Source organism: Phyllopteryx taeniolatus, chromosome 7 (assembly GCF_024500385.1).
Source record: "Phyllopteryx taeniolatus isolate TA_2022b chromosome 7, UOR_Ptae_1.2, whole genome shotgun sequence".
In the NCBI taxonomy this organism is placed as follows: Eukaryota; Metazoa; Chordata; class Actinopteri; order Syngnathiformes; family Syngnathidae; genus Phyllopteryx; species Phyllopteryx taeniolatus.
The window spans coordinates 22,816,981-22,831,894 of NC_084508.1; the positions used below are offsets into that span (position 1 = coordinate 22,816,981).

At 42.2% G+C, this 14,914-nt stretch overlaps 1 protein-coding gene across 2 annotated transcripts; it reads right to left on the bottom strand.

Moving 5' to 3' along the window:
* Positions 1-1,507: 1,507 nt before the first annotated feature.
* LOC133481030 (vitellogenin-1-like) lies at positions 1,508-10,059 on the bottom strand. Of its 2 annotated transcripts, XM_061779901.1 has the most exons (34): positions 10,020-10,059; positions 9,727-9,744; positions 9,350-9,501; positions 9,018-9,269; positions 8,781-8,942; positions 8,549-8,697; positions 8,317-8,467; positions 8,065-8,222; positions 7,821-7,986; positions 7,621-7,746; positions 7,317-7,535; positions 6,939-7,156; positions 6,761-6,858; positions 6,567-6,691; positions 6,392-6,493; positions 6,184-6,303; positions 5,545-5,728; positions 5,361-5,454; positions 5,098-5,283; positions 4,881-5,019; positions 4,593-4,803; positions 4,097-4,515; positions 3,978-4,019; positions 3,842-3,904; positions 3,550-3,756; positions 3,320-3,462; positions 3,111-3,246; positions 2,905-3,028; positions 2,629-2,809; positions 2,454-2,548; positions 2,247-2,341; positions 1,985-2,150; positions 1,709-1,870; positions 1,508-1,632 (listed from the first exon to the last, which is right to left on the bottom strand). In XM_061779901.1, exons 1-34 carry the CDS (start codon positions 10,057-10,059, stop codon positions 1,532-1,534), a joined length of 5,004 nt encoding a protein of 1,667 aa, XP_061635885.1. In that variant the 3' UTR covers positions 1,508-1,531. The 2 variants fall into 2 exon arrangements, with proteins under 2 accessions (XP_061635885.1, XP_061635884.1); XM_061779900.1 differs by having other exon boundaries at positions 6,567-6,858.
* Positions 10,060-14,914: the final 4,855 nt, after the last annotated feature.

The window sequence follows — 14,914 nt, forward strand, 5'->3', positions numbered from 1 at the left end:
AAGTAGTGGACTCCATTTTCTGAACCGCTTATCCTCACAAGCATGCTGGAGCCTATCCCAGCTATCATTGGGCGAAAGGCGGGGTACACCCTGAACTGGTCACCAGCCAATCGCAGGGCACATATAAACAAACAACCATCCGCACCCACATTTATACCTACGGGCAATTTAGAGTCTTCAATCAACCTACCACGCATGTTTTTGGAATGTGGGAGGAAAAAGGAGTACCCTAGCGAAAACCCACGCAGGCATGTGGAGAACATGCAAGCTCAACACAGGCGAGGCCGGATTTGAACCCCAGTCCTCAGAACTGTGATTCCAGTCTAACGTCATCTGTCAGCTTATCCATCCCCACTGCAAACAGGGGCTCACGGCTGATCCCTGATGCAGTCCCACGTCCACCTTAAATTCGTCTGTCACACCTACAACACACCTCACCACTGTTCTGCTGCCCTCGTACATGTCCTGTATTATTCTAACATACTTCTCTGCCACTCCAGACCTCCACATGCAGTACCACAGTTCCTCTCTGGGTACTTTGTCATAGGCTTTCACTAGATCTACAAAGATACAATGTAGCTCCTTCTGACCTTCTCTGTACTTTTCCATCAACATCCTCAAGGCAAATAATGCATCTGCGGTACTCTTTCTAGGCATGAAACCATACTGTTGCTCGCAAATACTCACTTCTGTCCTGAGTCTAGCCTCCACTACTCTTTCCCATAACTTCATTGGGTGGCTCATCAACTTTATTCCTCGATAGTTCCCACTGCTCTGTACATCCCCCTTGTTCTTAAAAATGGGCACCAACACACATTTCCTCCATTCCTCAGGCATCTTCTCACGCAATAGAATTCTATTGAACAAGCTGGTCAAAAACCGCACAGCCACCTCTCCTAGATGCTTCCATACCTCCACAGGAATGTCATCAGGACCCACTGCCTTTCCATTTTTCATCCTCTTTAATGCCTTTCTAACTTCCCCCTTACTAATCATTGCCACTTCCTGGTCCACCACACTTGCCTCTTCTACTCTCCCTTCTCTCTCATTTTCCTTATTCATCAACTCCTCGAAGTATTCTTTCCATCTATCTAGCACACTACTGGCACCAGTCCATCTCTATTCTTAATCACCCTTACCTGCTGCATATCCTTCCCATCTCTATCCCTCTGTCTGTCCCTATATATAAATATATATATATATATATATCTTGAGACCTTGGTGCCGCTGCTTCTTGTATGATGCTTTTTTTTCTCTAAATTTCAAATTAAAATTTTCTTTTGATTGTCTTTGCTTCTCGGTATATTTGGACCTTGTTTTGTATTGTATCTCTTGCTTGTCTATGCCTGGACCTCTAGTCTATATAAAGCTGATTGATTGTCAAGAGAGTTAAATATGCATCAGAGGACAGTTGTCTATTATGAAACCATATTTCCAGTTAAATGACTCCACAGCAGCAAGATCATTTTGAGATGCACTTTATTTAATATTACATTCAAAACTTTGAGACGAAGTGACAGAGTAAGTGTTGTTATGCGCACTGAGCAGTGCAGCTGCAAGCGAGATGGGCTTTGGTTGTTTCCCTCAGATCCACACTGTAGTTGTAAAAGTCCTGGGGAATTATGGTGGCATCTGCACATATGAAGAGAAAAGAACAATATGAGAAACTTTTATTTCTCTCCTGTAGCATGTTTTGTCACCTACTCACCGATGGGCAGACAGTGGAAGCCAACGGTGACGGCGGTGGTCTTGACAGGGAGGCAGCCAGGCAAGCAACGCAGCACAGGCTCAACAGAGAAACATTTGGACTCCTGGCCATGGACATTCATCTGTTTCGCCAACAGCACCGACTCAAGCTTCATGCGACACTCTGCAAAAAATGTGGAAATGTCAGTTCTTGCACGTGTCACCTTGCATGTATTTGTTTTAGGATTATTGCAAATTCCTTTCCCTCCAATGGAATGTTTCATGTTTTCTGTCTCACTTGTGTTGTCCCTGCAGCTTTTGGCCGGCAGGACCCAGGAATGAGCAAAGCTGAGGGCGTTCTTAGTCACACGTCCGTTGGAAGTGTGGTATTCCTGTCTCATCTCCCCATCAGCCTTTCCACAGAGTCCACAGGTTTGTCCCTTAATCCAGTCTGCAACTTTAACCTGCACGGAAACATTGAATCAAGCAGTCTGTCATGTGTGAAACAGATCTGATGATCGAGAGCTAAACATTTGCTTGAAAGGTAAATTTCCATTTACCTTCCATGAATTGTTGTCAAAGTAGACTTCATGAAGTCCCAGGTTTGGGGCATAGACAGAGATGCCGTCTCCCTTTGGTCTGATCTCAATTTTAGCTGGAAAAAAACAATTGTGACTTCCCAAGTTAGATAGTCCATTGCCAAAGGATTTGAGAGTATTTGGCACTATGGCAGCGTTATAATTTTAATGGTAATAATGATGAGTAACCTGTTGGGTGCGTATATGGCAGATTGTTGGTGGGCACCTCTCTTCCGTTAACCTTCACAACCACGTCAGTGTTCCTCAGGTACAAGTCGATATCACTAAGGGAGTGAGTGAACGTAATTAATTTTTTTGCATCACCATTGCTCATTTAGTGCGACCTATTCATCTTTCAACTTACATGTCAGCAATTTTAATGTTGATATGATTGCGCGCATTATCATCCTTCCTCAACAAGACCATGAACTTCATCTCCTCACTGCAGTCCTGAGCCAGAACTTGGTAGCACAACTGAGGCATCTCGTTCTTGTACTTCCTGTTGTTGAACGTGGTCACTGTGTCTCCGCTGAAGCTACATTCAGCTGAATGGGAGAAAAAGACAAGACAGCTTGGTATGTGAATAAGTAATGCACACCATAAGTGATTTTTTATTATTTTTTTAAGAGTTGTATGCTACCTGCGCCGGCCTTGGAGATCAAGTAACGGACTTTATCAGCCACATCATCAAAGGGTGTGAGTCCCGTTAACTCATCCAGTGGCAGAGCAATGGGGAGACGCAAAGCCAGCTTATAGATGCTGCGCTGTAAACAGAATCATACTATTGTTAGAAATCATGCCTTGAAACAAATCATTGTCTATTCAGAACTGCTGGATTGTTCATACTGTTGGTGTCTTGAAAATCAAATCCAAGGTCCTTTCAGATGTTGCAGCTACTGTGAATGACAACTGATTGACACTGTTGTTGTCCTTCCCTCGGATGAATTTGTCCAGCACGTAATCAGGAACGTAATGATGTGCCCTGTGAAGATTTACATACTTTTTATTAAAAAAAGGTTTTGGTCTTTGAGTTAGCGGCAATTGAGCTGGCATACTTCTTTGCGTAGTGTTTGAGGGCAACTGGTAGTTCATTCCATGTCATTCTGAGGCGAGCTGCTGGGCTTGGACCAAGAAGACCAGTCTCAGCGGTGACTGTCATGTCATACTGTCTGCATGCCTCTCCCCAAGCTATTTTGGCCTTTTGCGACACAACAGATGGCATGTAGCAGTTGATATAAAGGTACCAGTTTTTAAACCGCAAATGCAAAGCAAGAAGTTTTCTCACTGCGACTTTGTGTTTGCTGAGCAAAACACCATCAGCACACATCCTCCAGTTGTTATCAGCAGCCAGGACAGCCAGGATTATCTGAAGTCGAGCATTAGTCTTGTCTGCGTAGCCAGTGATTTGGTATCCCTGGCGCTTGCCATCGGTCCTCACAGCTTGCAGAATGACAACAACTGCAGGAGCATGTTCATTGCCAAGGAATTTGTTCTAGGAGAAGAAAAACGAAACAAAAACTATTTAGCCAAAAGATTTGCGGTACGTATAGATCGCGTTCCACGAGGTAAAATTTCACCTTGGTGTAGATAGCCTCAAAACTTGAGAGGCTGCTCTTGTGAGACGATGAAGTAGCTAAAGACTGCAACAACATAAGATTTTCAAAAATTAAATCTGCACCTTCATCATTGTATCGAAACACCATGCTCATATACCTTCTTGTGGTTCTTCTGGAAAGTGCGCTCGAAGTTAACTCGCTATAAAGAAGACGCAAACAATTGTGAGATTCTTCAGTCCTCCACTCAAATCAAAAAGTGTCTTTTGGTATGGTTACCATCGAGACTTGACGACTGGAACGAGAGCTGGCGCTGAAGAGAGATTCCAAACTAGATGCAGACTTGCTTTGAGCAAGCCTGCTGTGCCTGCTGTGTCTGCTGTGTCTGCTGCTGCGTTTGCTGCTGCTGCTGCTGCGTTTGCTGCTGCGTTTGCTGCTGCGTTTGCTGCTGCTGCTGCTGCTGCTGCTGCTACTGCTGCTGCTACTGCTGCTGCTGCTGCTAGATGATGATGAGGAGGACTTGCTTGAAGAAGAGGAGGAGGAAGAGGTGCTATTCAGAAGTTTCTTGAGCTTCATCAAGATGGGCCTTCCCTCGATGATTTCCTCTTCACCCAAAGTGATCTTCTTGATGATCTTCTCTGCGGCCTTTGGTCCAACTTGAACCAGCATCTCCAGTCTTTCAATGGATTCATCTTCATCTGAAATTAACATTAAGTTAGTGAATTGTTTACGTAATCTAATTTAAGCATGCCAGTTCGAGAATTCTATCACTTACTGCGCTGCACTGACACAGAAAGAGAGTGCCTTCCAGCCATTTTGTGCAACGCAATGTCCTTGATAAAAGCAGCATTGGTTGTGGCAACCTTGATACAGCCTCTCAGTCCAATGCCGTAAGCTTTGAAGCAGTACTTTTTAGAAAATGCTCTGTCTCTGATGGGTTTGAAATCTGTTGCCACATCCTCCTGAATGATCTCTGAAGATGAAGCCTAATAAAAGGAATCGGTGTAAATGGCAGTCTATATTTTTCCATACGTGTGTTGCTGCCTGACATTTAAAAGCTCACCAAACTAGCAGAGCGAGAAGAAGTCTTTGAGGTGAGGAGCTCCTTTGAAGTTGGCTTCATGTCTTGGGTAGGGATTAAGGGGGTGATTTTGGCATTAGGAAGATCTTCAATGTTTCTCACCACAGCAACGCTCACAACCCTGTTCAAGGATCAAAGTCTTGGTTATATTACCCCACTCAAATTAAATACTCTGTTTAACCTGAAAGTCGAGTCTTACTCAATAGCAGCAATGTTTTCAGGTACAGCAACAGGTAGAGCCGCAATCTTAAATTGACCGTCATTGATATCAAGCTTTGCTGAAATGGAGGCTGGTAAAATGGAGTTGAGCTTGGCCCTTGAGAGCAGGGCAGCCTGGAGAATTGCAGTGTTCACTCCCATCACAGCAAACATGTTCACACCGATACTACAAGGAGAGGATGTGGTAAAAATGTTATGATTAAAAGGATGGTGTTTGACTTCATTCTCAGACTTTGTATGCACCTTGGTTTGATGTCAGCCACAAGCTCCATGTTGGTCTTCAGGAGATGGCGTAACTCGAAGGGCTCTGGCAGAGCTGGAGTTGCGGTTGCCTTGACTACCAGAAAGTACAGTATTAGTTTTTCTCTTGGGATAAAACAAAAATGTCAGCAGAAGTAGATACTGTAGTTTGAGAGGCAGTACACACTTTTACCAGCTGCAGCAGTCACAGCAGCAGTGTACAGGCCAAGTTCCATTGGAAATCCAGCAGCCGTTGGCATGATACGCCTCACTTCAGCCAGCACTGGCTTAGCAACATGGAAAGAGACTCCTGACAGCACAGACTTGAGGGCATCCCTACCAAGCTCCTGAACATATGACCCATTGACCATCTGTGCAAAAAGAAACCCACTTTGTTACTGTTGCCAAGTCTGACAAGCTTTCAACACAACAATACCATTGTCGGCACTCCATGGAGCTGCATTATCCAATTTTGGGGAAAAAATACATTTCAGATACAGTACTTGTCTGCTGTATGCCTTTGGAGGTTACATCCACAATATGAAGGTGGCACAAGGATATAATTCAAAACAAAGATGGAAAATTGCAACTGACTAGACAGCCACATAGCTTTATCCTGAGCCTGCATTATTTAGTCTCTGGATAACTCGTCAATTGTGCAGGTCTCCCAAGCACATAGAACAGAAATTAACAACTTTAAAAAATGTTAAAATGTGTGAAGTGAATTAAACAGCACTGTCAGCAGAGCTGTTTTGTGCTGCGCTGTGATCGGCCAGTCTTGCCGTGTAAATTTATTTGGGGTGATTAACAGTATTTTGTACTATACCGTGATGGCTTGGTTAATCAGGTGCTGGTTGAGGTCGATGAAAGCAAGTTCTTGTCCGAAGAGCCTGACATAGATGGAGGCCAGAGGCTTGCTATTGGGTGTGGCCCTCCAGTCCAACAGCTGTAACAACACAAAATCACCACCCAACTTAGAACGGGCCTCAACTGTATGACATCAAGTTGATGTCTTAATGGTGCTGATGGCTTACAGCTTTGATGACATTCTTCATCTTGGTGAGCCTGTCCACATTATCAGTTAATGCATGGCTTTTCAGCAAAGCCTCCTGGAGTCCCTCAGTTCTAACTCCAACCTAGCACATGATCAACAATGTCAAATGGAAATTTACACTAGCAATTCAAAGAGAGGAGACTTTAGAATGTTACCTCCAGGACATCAGCAGCAGCTCCAGCAATGTAGGCCCTGGTCTTAGCGACGAGGGTTCTTGGCAAAATGGTGGCAGCGTCATTGATGTAGAAAGTACTGACAGCAGCACCGAGCATCAAGTGATCTGGGCAAATCCATTTAGTTAACAGCAATAAGGAATGCGGGGGCATGTAAAATACTGCATAGTGCTTACTGCTATATAAGTCCATTTGAATGGCTCTGCTGAAGCGGAGGCTCAGTCTTTCCAGCTTCCGGCTCATGATTTTGACTGCGACATTGCAAGCAGCGGCACTGTAATAAGATTTTGCTGACATTATTTTGCACAAGACAAATATGACAATGAACACAATGTGTTTTGAGAAGGCTTTTACATGGAAGCATGGTTTGGGGTGGTGCTTCTGGTCAAAGACTTCATGTGAGAGTAGGTGAAGCTGGCCACCTGCAAGTTCTCCTCCAACTTCACAAGGTTGGCAAGACTTGTTATTAAACCAACCGGCGGCTGTGTCTCGAAGATAACAATGCACGCAAGCATGCGGAGCTCAGGGTGAAGAGCCTTGTCCATATATAGTTGAAGAGCCAATTCCTGGACCTAATTTAGGGGAAACATGTACAAGGATCTTTGCAAATGCTTTAGTCATTGGAGAGTAGGAATGGAACCTTGCAAGCTGAAGTCAACTTGAAGCTCAGACAGGCAGCATCATACCTTTGTGAAAGAGTATCACTGTGTGTGTGAAACATTGCAAATTTACCATTCTTGGTTCCTTCTTGGCAATGTTCCTCAAGGCCATAATCGCCTCGGCATGAACTCTTGTGGGCAGGCTTGTAGCTGGTGTGCCATGAATGGGAAGGACCTTTGTGATCGGCTTCACGCTCATCGGATGGCCAGCGTTACTCAACACCTTCAAAATGGAAATGATTTGCTGCGTGTCGCTCTTGGCGATGGACTCAGCAAGAAGGGTGTGGATGGGCTGTTTGAAAGAAAGACATGATTGAACCACCTCTCATTCAGAAATAGGATTAATCAGACAAAAATAATGTTTAAGGTAATTTCACCTTGACCAGTTCTACGGGGCAGACTGTTTTGTCAGCACAATATTTAAAAATCATGGTGCCATAGCCAAGTAAGACAATCTGAGACAGAACTATGCTCTTCTTTATTTTGTTGTTGACTGTCAAGCTCTGAAAAAGACAGATCACAAAATTGTTCATACTTAATGAAACAGTTTTAGGAGTGTGGAGGCAGCTTTACTCACCTCAATCAGCTGAATGACCTCGGTGTTGGCTGTCAGCATATGAATGGATGTAATCAAAGCTTGACCAACCTCAATGTGGGTCAGTTCATCAGACTCAAATTTCTGAATGATGAGTCTCAGCGCAGCAGGAGTTCTAATTGAAGGCAGTGCATCCAAAATCCATTGCCTGGAAGATGAGAGTGGGTATATTTGCTTTTGCATTGTTGTTGTTTTTAAATTACTGAAATGTTGGTGAAAATGTCACCTGTAGGCACTTTTTGTCTTGTACTGACTCCAGATCATTTGCAAGTCTTGAAGTTTGGCCATACGAAGGAGTTGAATGAGCTCCAAAAACTTGAGAGGAGCATCTTCATGGACTCTCTCCACATTGTGGGTGATCAGATGATTTAGAACCTCCACTATCTACAATGAAAGTAAAGTATATCATCAAATATGCTAGGAATCCCAGTTCTCCTTGTAGACTTTGGCGATCTCCTTAAGAAGTCTAATGGGGTACCTGAGTCTGGACGTTGGTGATCTTCACAAGCTGAATGGGTGTTTGCAGCAACTCGGTGGAGAACTCATACTGGAGGGATCCACGTTGACGATACTCAGCTCTCACGGGCATTAAGGGACTTTTCTGGATCTCGAGGAAAACCAAACGTTGCCTATGGAATAGTGAGATTAATACAGGAGATGAATTCACTGCGTGTAAGTTTCTGAGCTTTGACAATTTTCCATGGTCATACTTTGTCTCCATTTGAGCAGCTCCATTCAGCTCGTTGAAAGGTGTGAACTGAATGATCTCATTGACAGATGCTTCCAAGATCATGATACCGTTGGGAACTGACTTCAGAATGTAGTTGTATGCGGTTGCTCCTCTCAAGTTCTTGGACTCCTGGAAGACAAACAGTAGCGTTACCACACCACCATGTTGCCTTCCAAGGATCTATTTATCACAAAGACTGATCATGCAGTTACCCGCTGACACTTGGCACATGTCTCAGTGTAGGCCAACCCGATGTCCTTCACAATCCTTTCCTGACAGTGGTTAAGGTCCCTGGTCTTTGTCAGGAGGATGCGTTCAGCCTTTTCATCTTCAGTGATGGCATAGAAAGTCTTGCACACACCCTGAGCTCCGGCCTTGAGACAAAAGAAGCCATTTTAGAATATGCTGTGATGGATCCATAAGCAATGTAAGGTTCCTCTTTTACTCACCTCCTGCATTTCATAGATGTTCTGTGTCTTTTTTACATTGAGCTGCAGGACATTCAGGATACCTCTGTAGATGTTCAGCACCATCACCGAAACACCTTCAGGCGCTAAAATCTTTCCGACAACACCATTGGCGTACTCAAACTTGATGGGGATCATCAGCTGAGGCGCCAGGACTGAATTCAGCTTAGTGGCCGGAGTGAAAGTATCCTTGGGCCAAACACCACTGTACTCGAAGAACTCAGGTTCAGCAAGCTAGAGTTTCAAAGAAGACTGTGAGTCATGGTGCTTTTCCCACTCAGGTATTGTTTGAATATCATACCGATCTACTTCACCTTGAGCATGAACATGTTCTGTTCAGTGGCGCTAATGAGAACTTTGCTCCTCACTTTGAGTCCAGCTCTCGCCAATCCTTCCTCCGGTAGACCGCCCAGGAGCAGTGTCTCATATTTGTACACATAAGTCTTACCAGCAGCAAAGTCAGGGGCTTGAAAAGTCAAAGTGTTTATTGGCACACGCACAGATAAAAGTACAAGTGACTTTTGTTAAAACTTTTGTTATGTTTTTTCTACAGTCTTTATATCTTGGCTATGCAATAAAAAGCATGTATAACATAACAAACCTTAATTTTATGGGTTAAAATTTGGAGGCAAATGTTTTATTGTAGGATAGGGACGATCTATTGTTTGCAAAAAAAAAATTGTAAACTTACCTAAGTTATGTTGACAAGCTAGACGAACGGAACAGAAATGCACAATTAATTATACAAGTTATCAAAATTTACAATGGGCCTCAAAATGTATGGGCTTTTCTTTCCAATTAACAGTCTTTTATTTGGATTTGGAAGTTAATGTTGTGGGAAAAAAATAAAAAACAAGAGTTCTGTCTAGTTTATCAGTTTTAGCAGTATTATAGGAAAAAAACACAAAGGTAGAACATCCCCTGAAAAAAAAATTAAAAAAAAAAAACTCATTCTAAAAAGTGAATGATAGCAGTGAAACTTACCCGCAAGGGCCAGAGTCAGGGCAAGCACAACCACTCTCATGACTGATGGGTTGTACCTGTCATCACTCAAGAGCAGCCTTTTATAGGAGGAAAATTGCACTGGCTGAGCTCACCTATTTACTTGGCCAAAGTCATATATCATTTGTAAATATTTGCTGTTTCCTGAATCTGAGCCATCAAAAAAAAAAAAAAAAAAAAAAAAAAGAAATGCAAATATAGAAGTATTTACGCAAATATAGATGTAGTTAAAATTATTCATGCCCTGGCCAAATTTTGCGGTCGAAGAATGTAGAAGTACATTTTTATTTATTAAATGTCTATTATTATTGTCAAGAATGTGCCAAATGACTGACTGTAAGATGTTTTAAGAGCTAAAGCGATAAAATATAGAATATATATCATTAGATTTTTTTGTTTTGTTTTAGGTTTGACCAAATCTGTCTGAAATTATTGATACCCTTTCTCAATAATGCCTATCCGTTCCCAATTTATACTTGATTATAATGCTCTAGATTATGTAGAGGCAACCAGGATCCTTGAGAATGGGGCAACAGATAGTGTATGTTTTCAATATGGGGGGAAAAAATAATAATAATACAAAAAACACACTTCTTGTAGTCTTTTGCCACTTTCTTGTTTCATTTATAGATAAAAGATACACATTCAACAATTAAGATTTCACTTTATTTTTTATTTTTATAGATTTGTCATTTATTCAAACCAAGAATACAATTCAATACAAGACCAAACTGCATCTTGAACAGGGGCCATTTATTACAGAGGGATTAGAAAATTTGCAAATAACATTTGGATTTGATGGATGGTATGATGAGTGTGTTTGTTTTACATAACAGAATTAGAATAGAATAAATAGAAATAGAATTAGGGGGGCTCATTTTTTTGATTGAACCAAATATAGTATAGTTACACTGTTGAGGCTTTATTAATTCATTGTAAAACATTATAATGGTATTTCTTGCAATTCTGTCACGTCTGTGTCACATTGTTGCAATTTGGTTTCAAAGTTCACATCAATAGGGCACAATGACTGTGGATGTTTGCTAACTTTATTTGATGTGGTCAGTGTGACCATGAATGACATGACATTTTAACAATTGTCAAAGTAGTCTATAAGATAGGCTATTTGATAAAAATGAGTACAAATTTGAGTAAAATGGACCAACCGAATCGGTCTGATTCTTTTTCCTCATATGGCCACGTTTGCTACGAGGCAGCAATCATTGGGTGAAGTCATTTGTGGTCTAATCAAATCTGCTTGACACCTTGGGGAAGAGCATAGGGAGAAAGGATAGGGAGATTAAGCGGGAACAGAAAGCTAGAGAAACACAAACAAAGGCAATATGTCTGTGTAGGTCATGGTAATCTGCAAAGGTTGAACTGAACCAACTGAACAAGAGGAGGCCAGTTGTCCCGATTCAACCTTTGAAGAACACACAATGACAGTTACTCAAAAACAGGCTGCACTACACAGTATCAATCATGAGACGAATGTATTTGTAATAATGCAACACATCAAATGCAGTTTTAAAAGTGGAAAATGTACGCCAATAGCTGTTTAAATTCCACTGGAAGTTGTGTTTGTACAGCGCTAGTATTTTTTATTCAAGCCACACTGATAGGACGTTCACGTGCCAGATACACTTGGTTCCAGACAAATTCCTTGTTCGTCTTGTAACATACTTGGCCAATAAAGCTGATTCTGATTTCTTTCCTGATATGCTCTGCGTGCAAACCCTAATAATTATGTGAATGCAGGAAGCATTTACATTTGTGTTTTTCTACACCAAAATTCTTCATTATTGTAATTTGTCCATAATATTACGAAGGACAGTCAAAAGGGATTGAGCCCAATTTAATTGAGCCTACTAATAATAGAATTTTTTTTCCTGAATTTTTCAGTTTGTACTTTAAATTCTTCTTTGAAGCTTTATTTAACAAAAGTTTTATTTAAGCTTGTCCTCTTCCTGTCAGCCATTTTGGAAATGACATCCAGTGTTGGGAAAGTTTTCTACATGAACTACTTCAACGGTCAATTCACCGTTGCAAAAATGAACTACTTCATTTCATAGTCCATGCTTCAAACTTGAACTAAACTTACCGTTCCAAAAATGAACTAGTTGATAGTGAGTTTTTTTCCAAGATGATGCTGATGGGCTATTAGCCTCAAAATACTGGCATTTCATTACCCCGTTGGTGCCACCCATTCAGGCCACACTACAGTAGTAGCCAGCTGCAGCTTTCACCCTACAATCTCAAAAACATGAGGAAAAACTTGTTGATTGAATGGTCTTTTTTACAATTAGTAATTAAAAAAAAACAAAAAACTTTTGTCTTTAATGTGCAAAAAAGACCAAACAAACAAAAAAACACACTACACACAGTATGACAGGAACGATGATGAAAGGACTGCATCACTCGCGGCTCTGGCTGATGTAATTAACAAAATATTTTATTTTATCTATTCTTATAATAAAAAAACTAAAATTTCATATTATGACAGTGTGATTGTACAGTGTTTTAACTAAAGCATTCTGAAACAAATAATAATTTTCCTCGTAATCAATTTTTATAATTATGTCCCAAAGAACACGACTTCTTTTCCTTTCGGCTTGTCCCTTTAGGGGTCGCCACAGCGCGTCATCCTTTTCCATGTCAGCCGATCTCCTGCATCCTCTTCTCTCACACCAACTGCCCTCATGTCTTCCCTCACGACATCCATCAACCTTCTCTTTGGTCTTCCTCTAGCTCTCTTGCCTGGCTCCATTCTCCTCATCCTTCTACCAATACACTCACTATTTCTCCTCTGGACGGGTCCAAACCATCGAAGTCTGCTCTCTCTAACTTTGTCTCCAAAACATCGAACCTGGCTGTCCCTATGATGAGCTCATTTCTAATTTTATCCAACCTGGTCACTCCGAGAGCAAACCTCAACATCTTCATTTCCGTCACCTCCAGCTCTGCTTCCTGTTTTCTCTTCAGTGCCACTGTCTCTAATCCGTCCATCATGGCTGGCCTCACCACTGTTTTATAAACTTTGCCTTTCATCCTAGCAGAGACTCTTCTGTCACATAACACACCTGACACCTTCCTCCACCCGTTCCAACCTGCTTGGACCCGTTTCATCAGTTCCTGACCACACTCACCATTGTTCTGGACTGTTGACCTCAAGTATTTAAAGACCTCCACCCTTGCTATCTCTTATCCCTGTAGTCTCACTCTTCCCCCACCACCCCGTGGTATATGCACGTATATTTTGTTTTACTAATCTTCATTCCTCTGCTTTCCAGTGCATGCCTCCATCTTTCTAACTGTTCCTACACCTGCTCCCTGCTTTCACTGCAGATCACAATGTCATCTGCAAACATCATGGTCCACGGGGATTCCGATCTAACCTCATCTGTCAGCCTATCCATCACTACTGCAAAAAGGGAGGGGCTCAGGGCTGACCCCTGATGCAGTCCCACGTCCACCTTAAATTCGTCTGTCACACCTACAACACACCTCACCACTGTTCTGCTGCCCTCGTACATGTCCTGTATTATTCTAACATACTTCTCTGCCACTCCAGACCTCCGCATGCAATACCACAGTTCCTCTCTGGGTACTCTGTCATAGGCTTTCACTAGATCTACAAAGACACAATGTAGCTCCTTCTGACCTTCTCTGTACTTTTCCATCAACATCCTCAAGCCAAATAATGCATCTGTGGTACTCTTTCTAGGCATGAAACCATACTGTTGCTCGCAAATACTCACTTCTGTCCTGAGTGTAGCCTCCACTACTCTTTCCCATAACTTCATTGTGTGGCTCATCAACTTTATTCCTCTATAGTTGCCACTGCTCTGCACATCACCCTTGTTCTTAAAAATGGGCACCAGCACACTTTTCCTCCATTCCTCAGGCATCTTCTCACGCGCTAGAATTCTATTGAACAAGCTGGTCAAAAACTCCACAGCCACCTCTCCTCGATGCTTCCATACCGCCACAGGAATGTCATCAGGACCAACTGCCTTTCCATTTTGCATCCTCTTTAATGCCTTTCTAACTTCCCCCTTACTAATTATTGCCACTTCCTGGTCCACCACACTTGCCTCTTCTACGCTCCCTTCTCTCTCATTTTCCTCATTCATCAACTCCTCGAAGTATTCTTTCCATCTATCTAGCACACTACTGACACCAGTCAACATATTTCTATCTCTATCCTTAATCTGTCACGTACGTGGTTAGGGCGAAGGCGAGTAACGCAAGGCAAGAACATGGTGGACCCAATTGCAGGGAAGCAGGGAGGCAAGGCAGGAGTGCGGGAGTCTCAAAATAATAATATTTAATCTTCAAAAAGGGAAAACTGAACGAAGTCCCACAACAGATAACAATCAAATCAAAGTAACAAAGAAACACTCGAATATCTAAAACTGGAAACAAACTATGACCTGTGAGTAAGACGTGGAATAGAAAGGGAAAATGACACCTGACAATGACATACCACAATGGTAAAGACAACTGGTGACTATGACATGGCAAAGACATGTGACAACGACAATGAACCCACAAGAACTGAAAGAAACCAGGGAACTAAATACAAACAAATTGACGAGACAACGAGGAACACCTGGACAAGACACGAGTGGCTGGAGAGAGCTGATTGGTCGACACAAAGTAGACGAGAACAGGTGGACACAACAACCTAATGAGCACACGACAAACATGGAACACAGGAAAACATGGAACAAAACTAAACACAACCCAAACCAAAACACAGACCATGACATAATCACCCGAATCTTCCTCCCCACCACCATAGTCACCTTACACACCACCATCCTATGCTCTCTAGCCACACTCTCCCCTACCACAACCTTACAGTCGGTAACCTC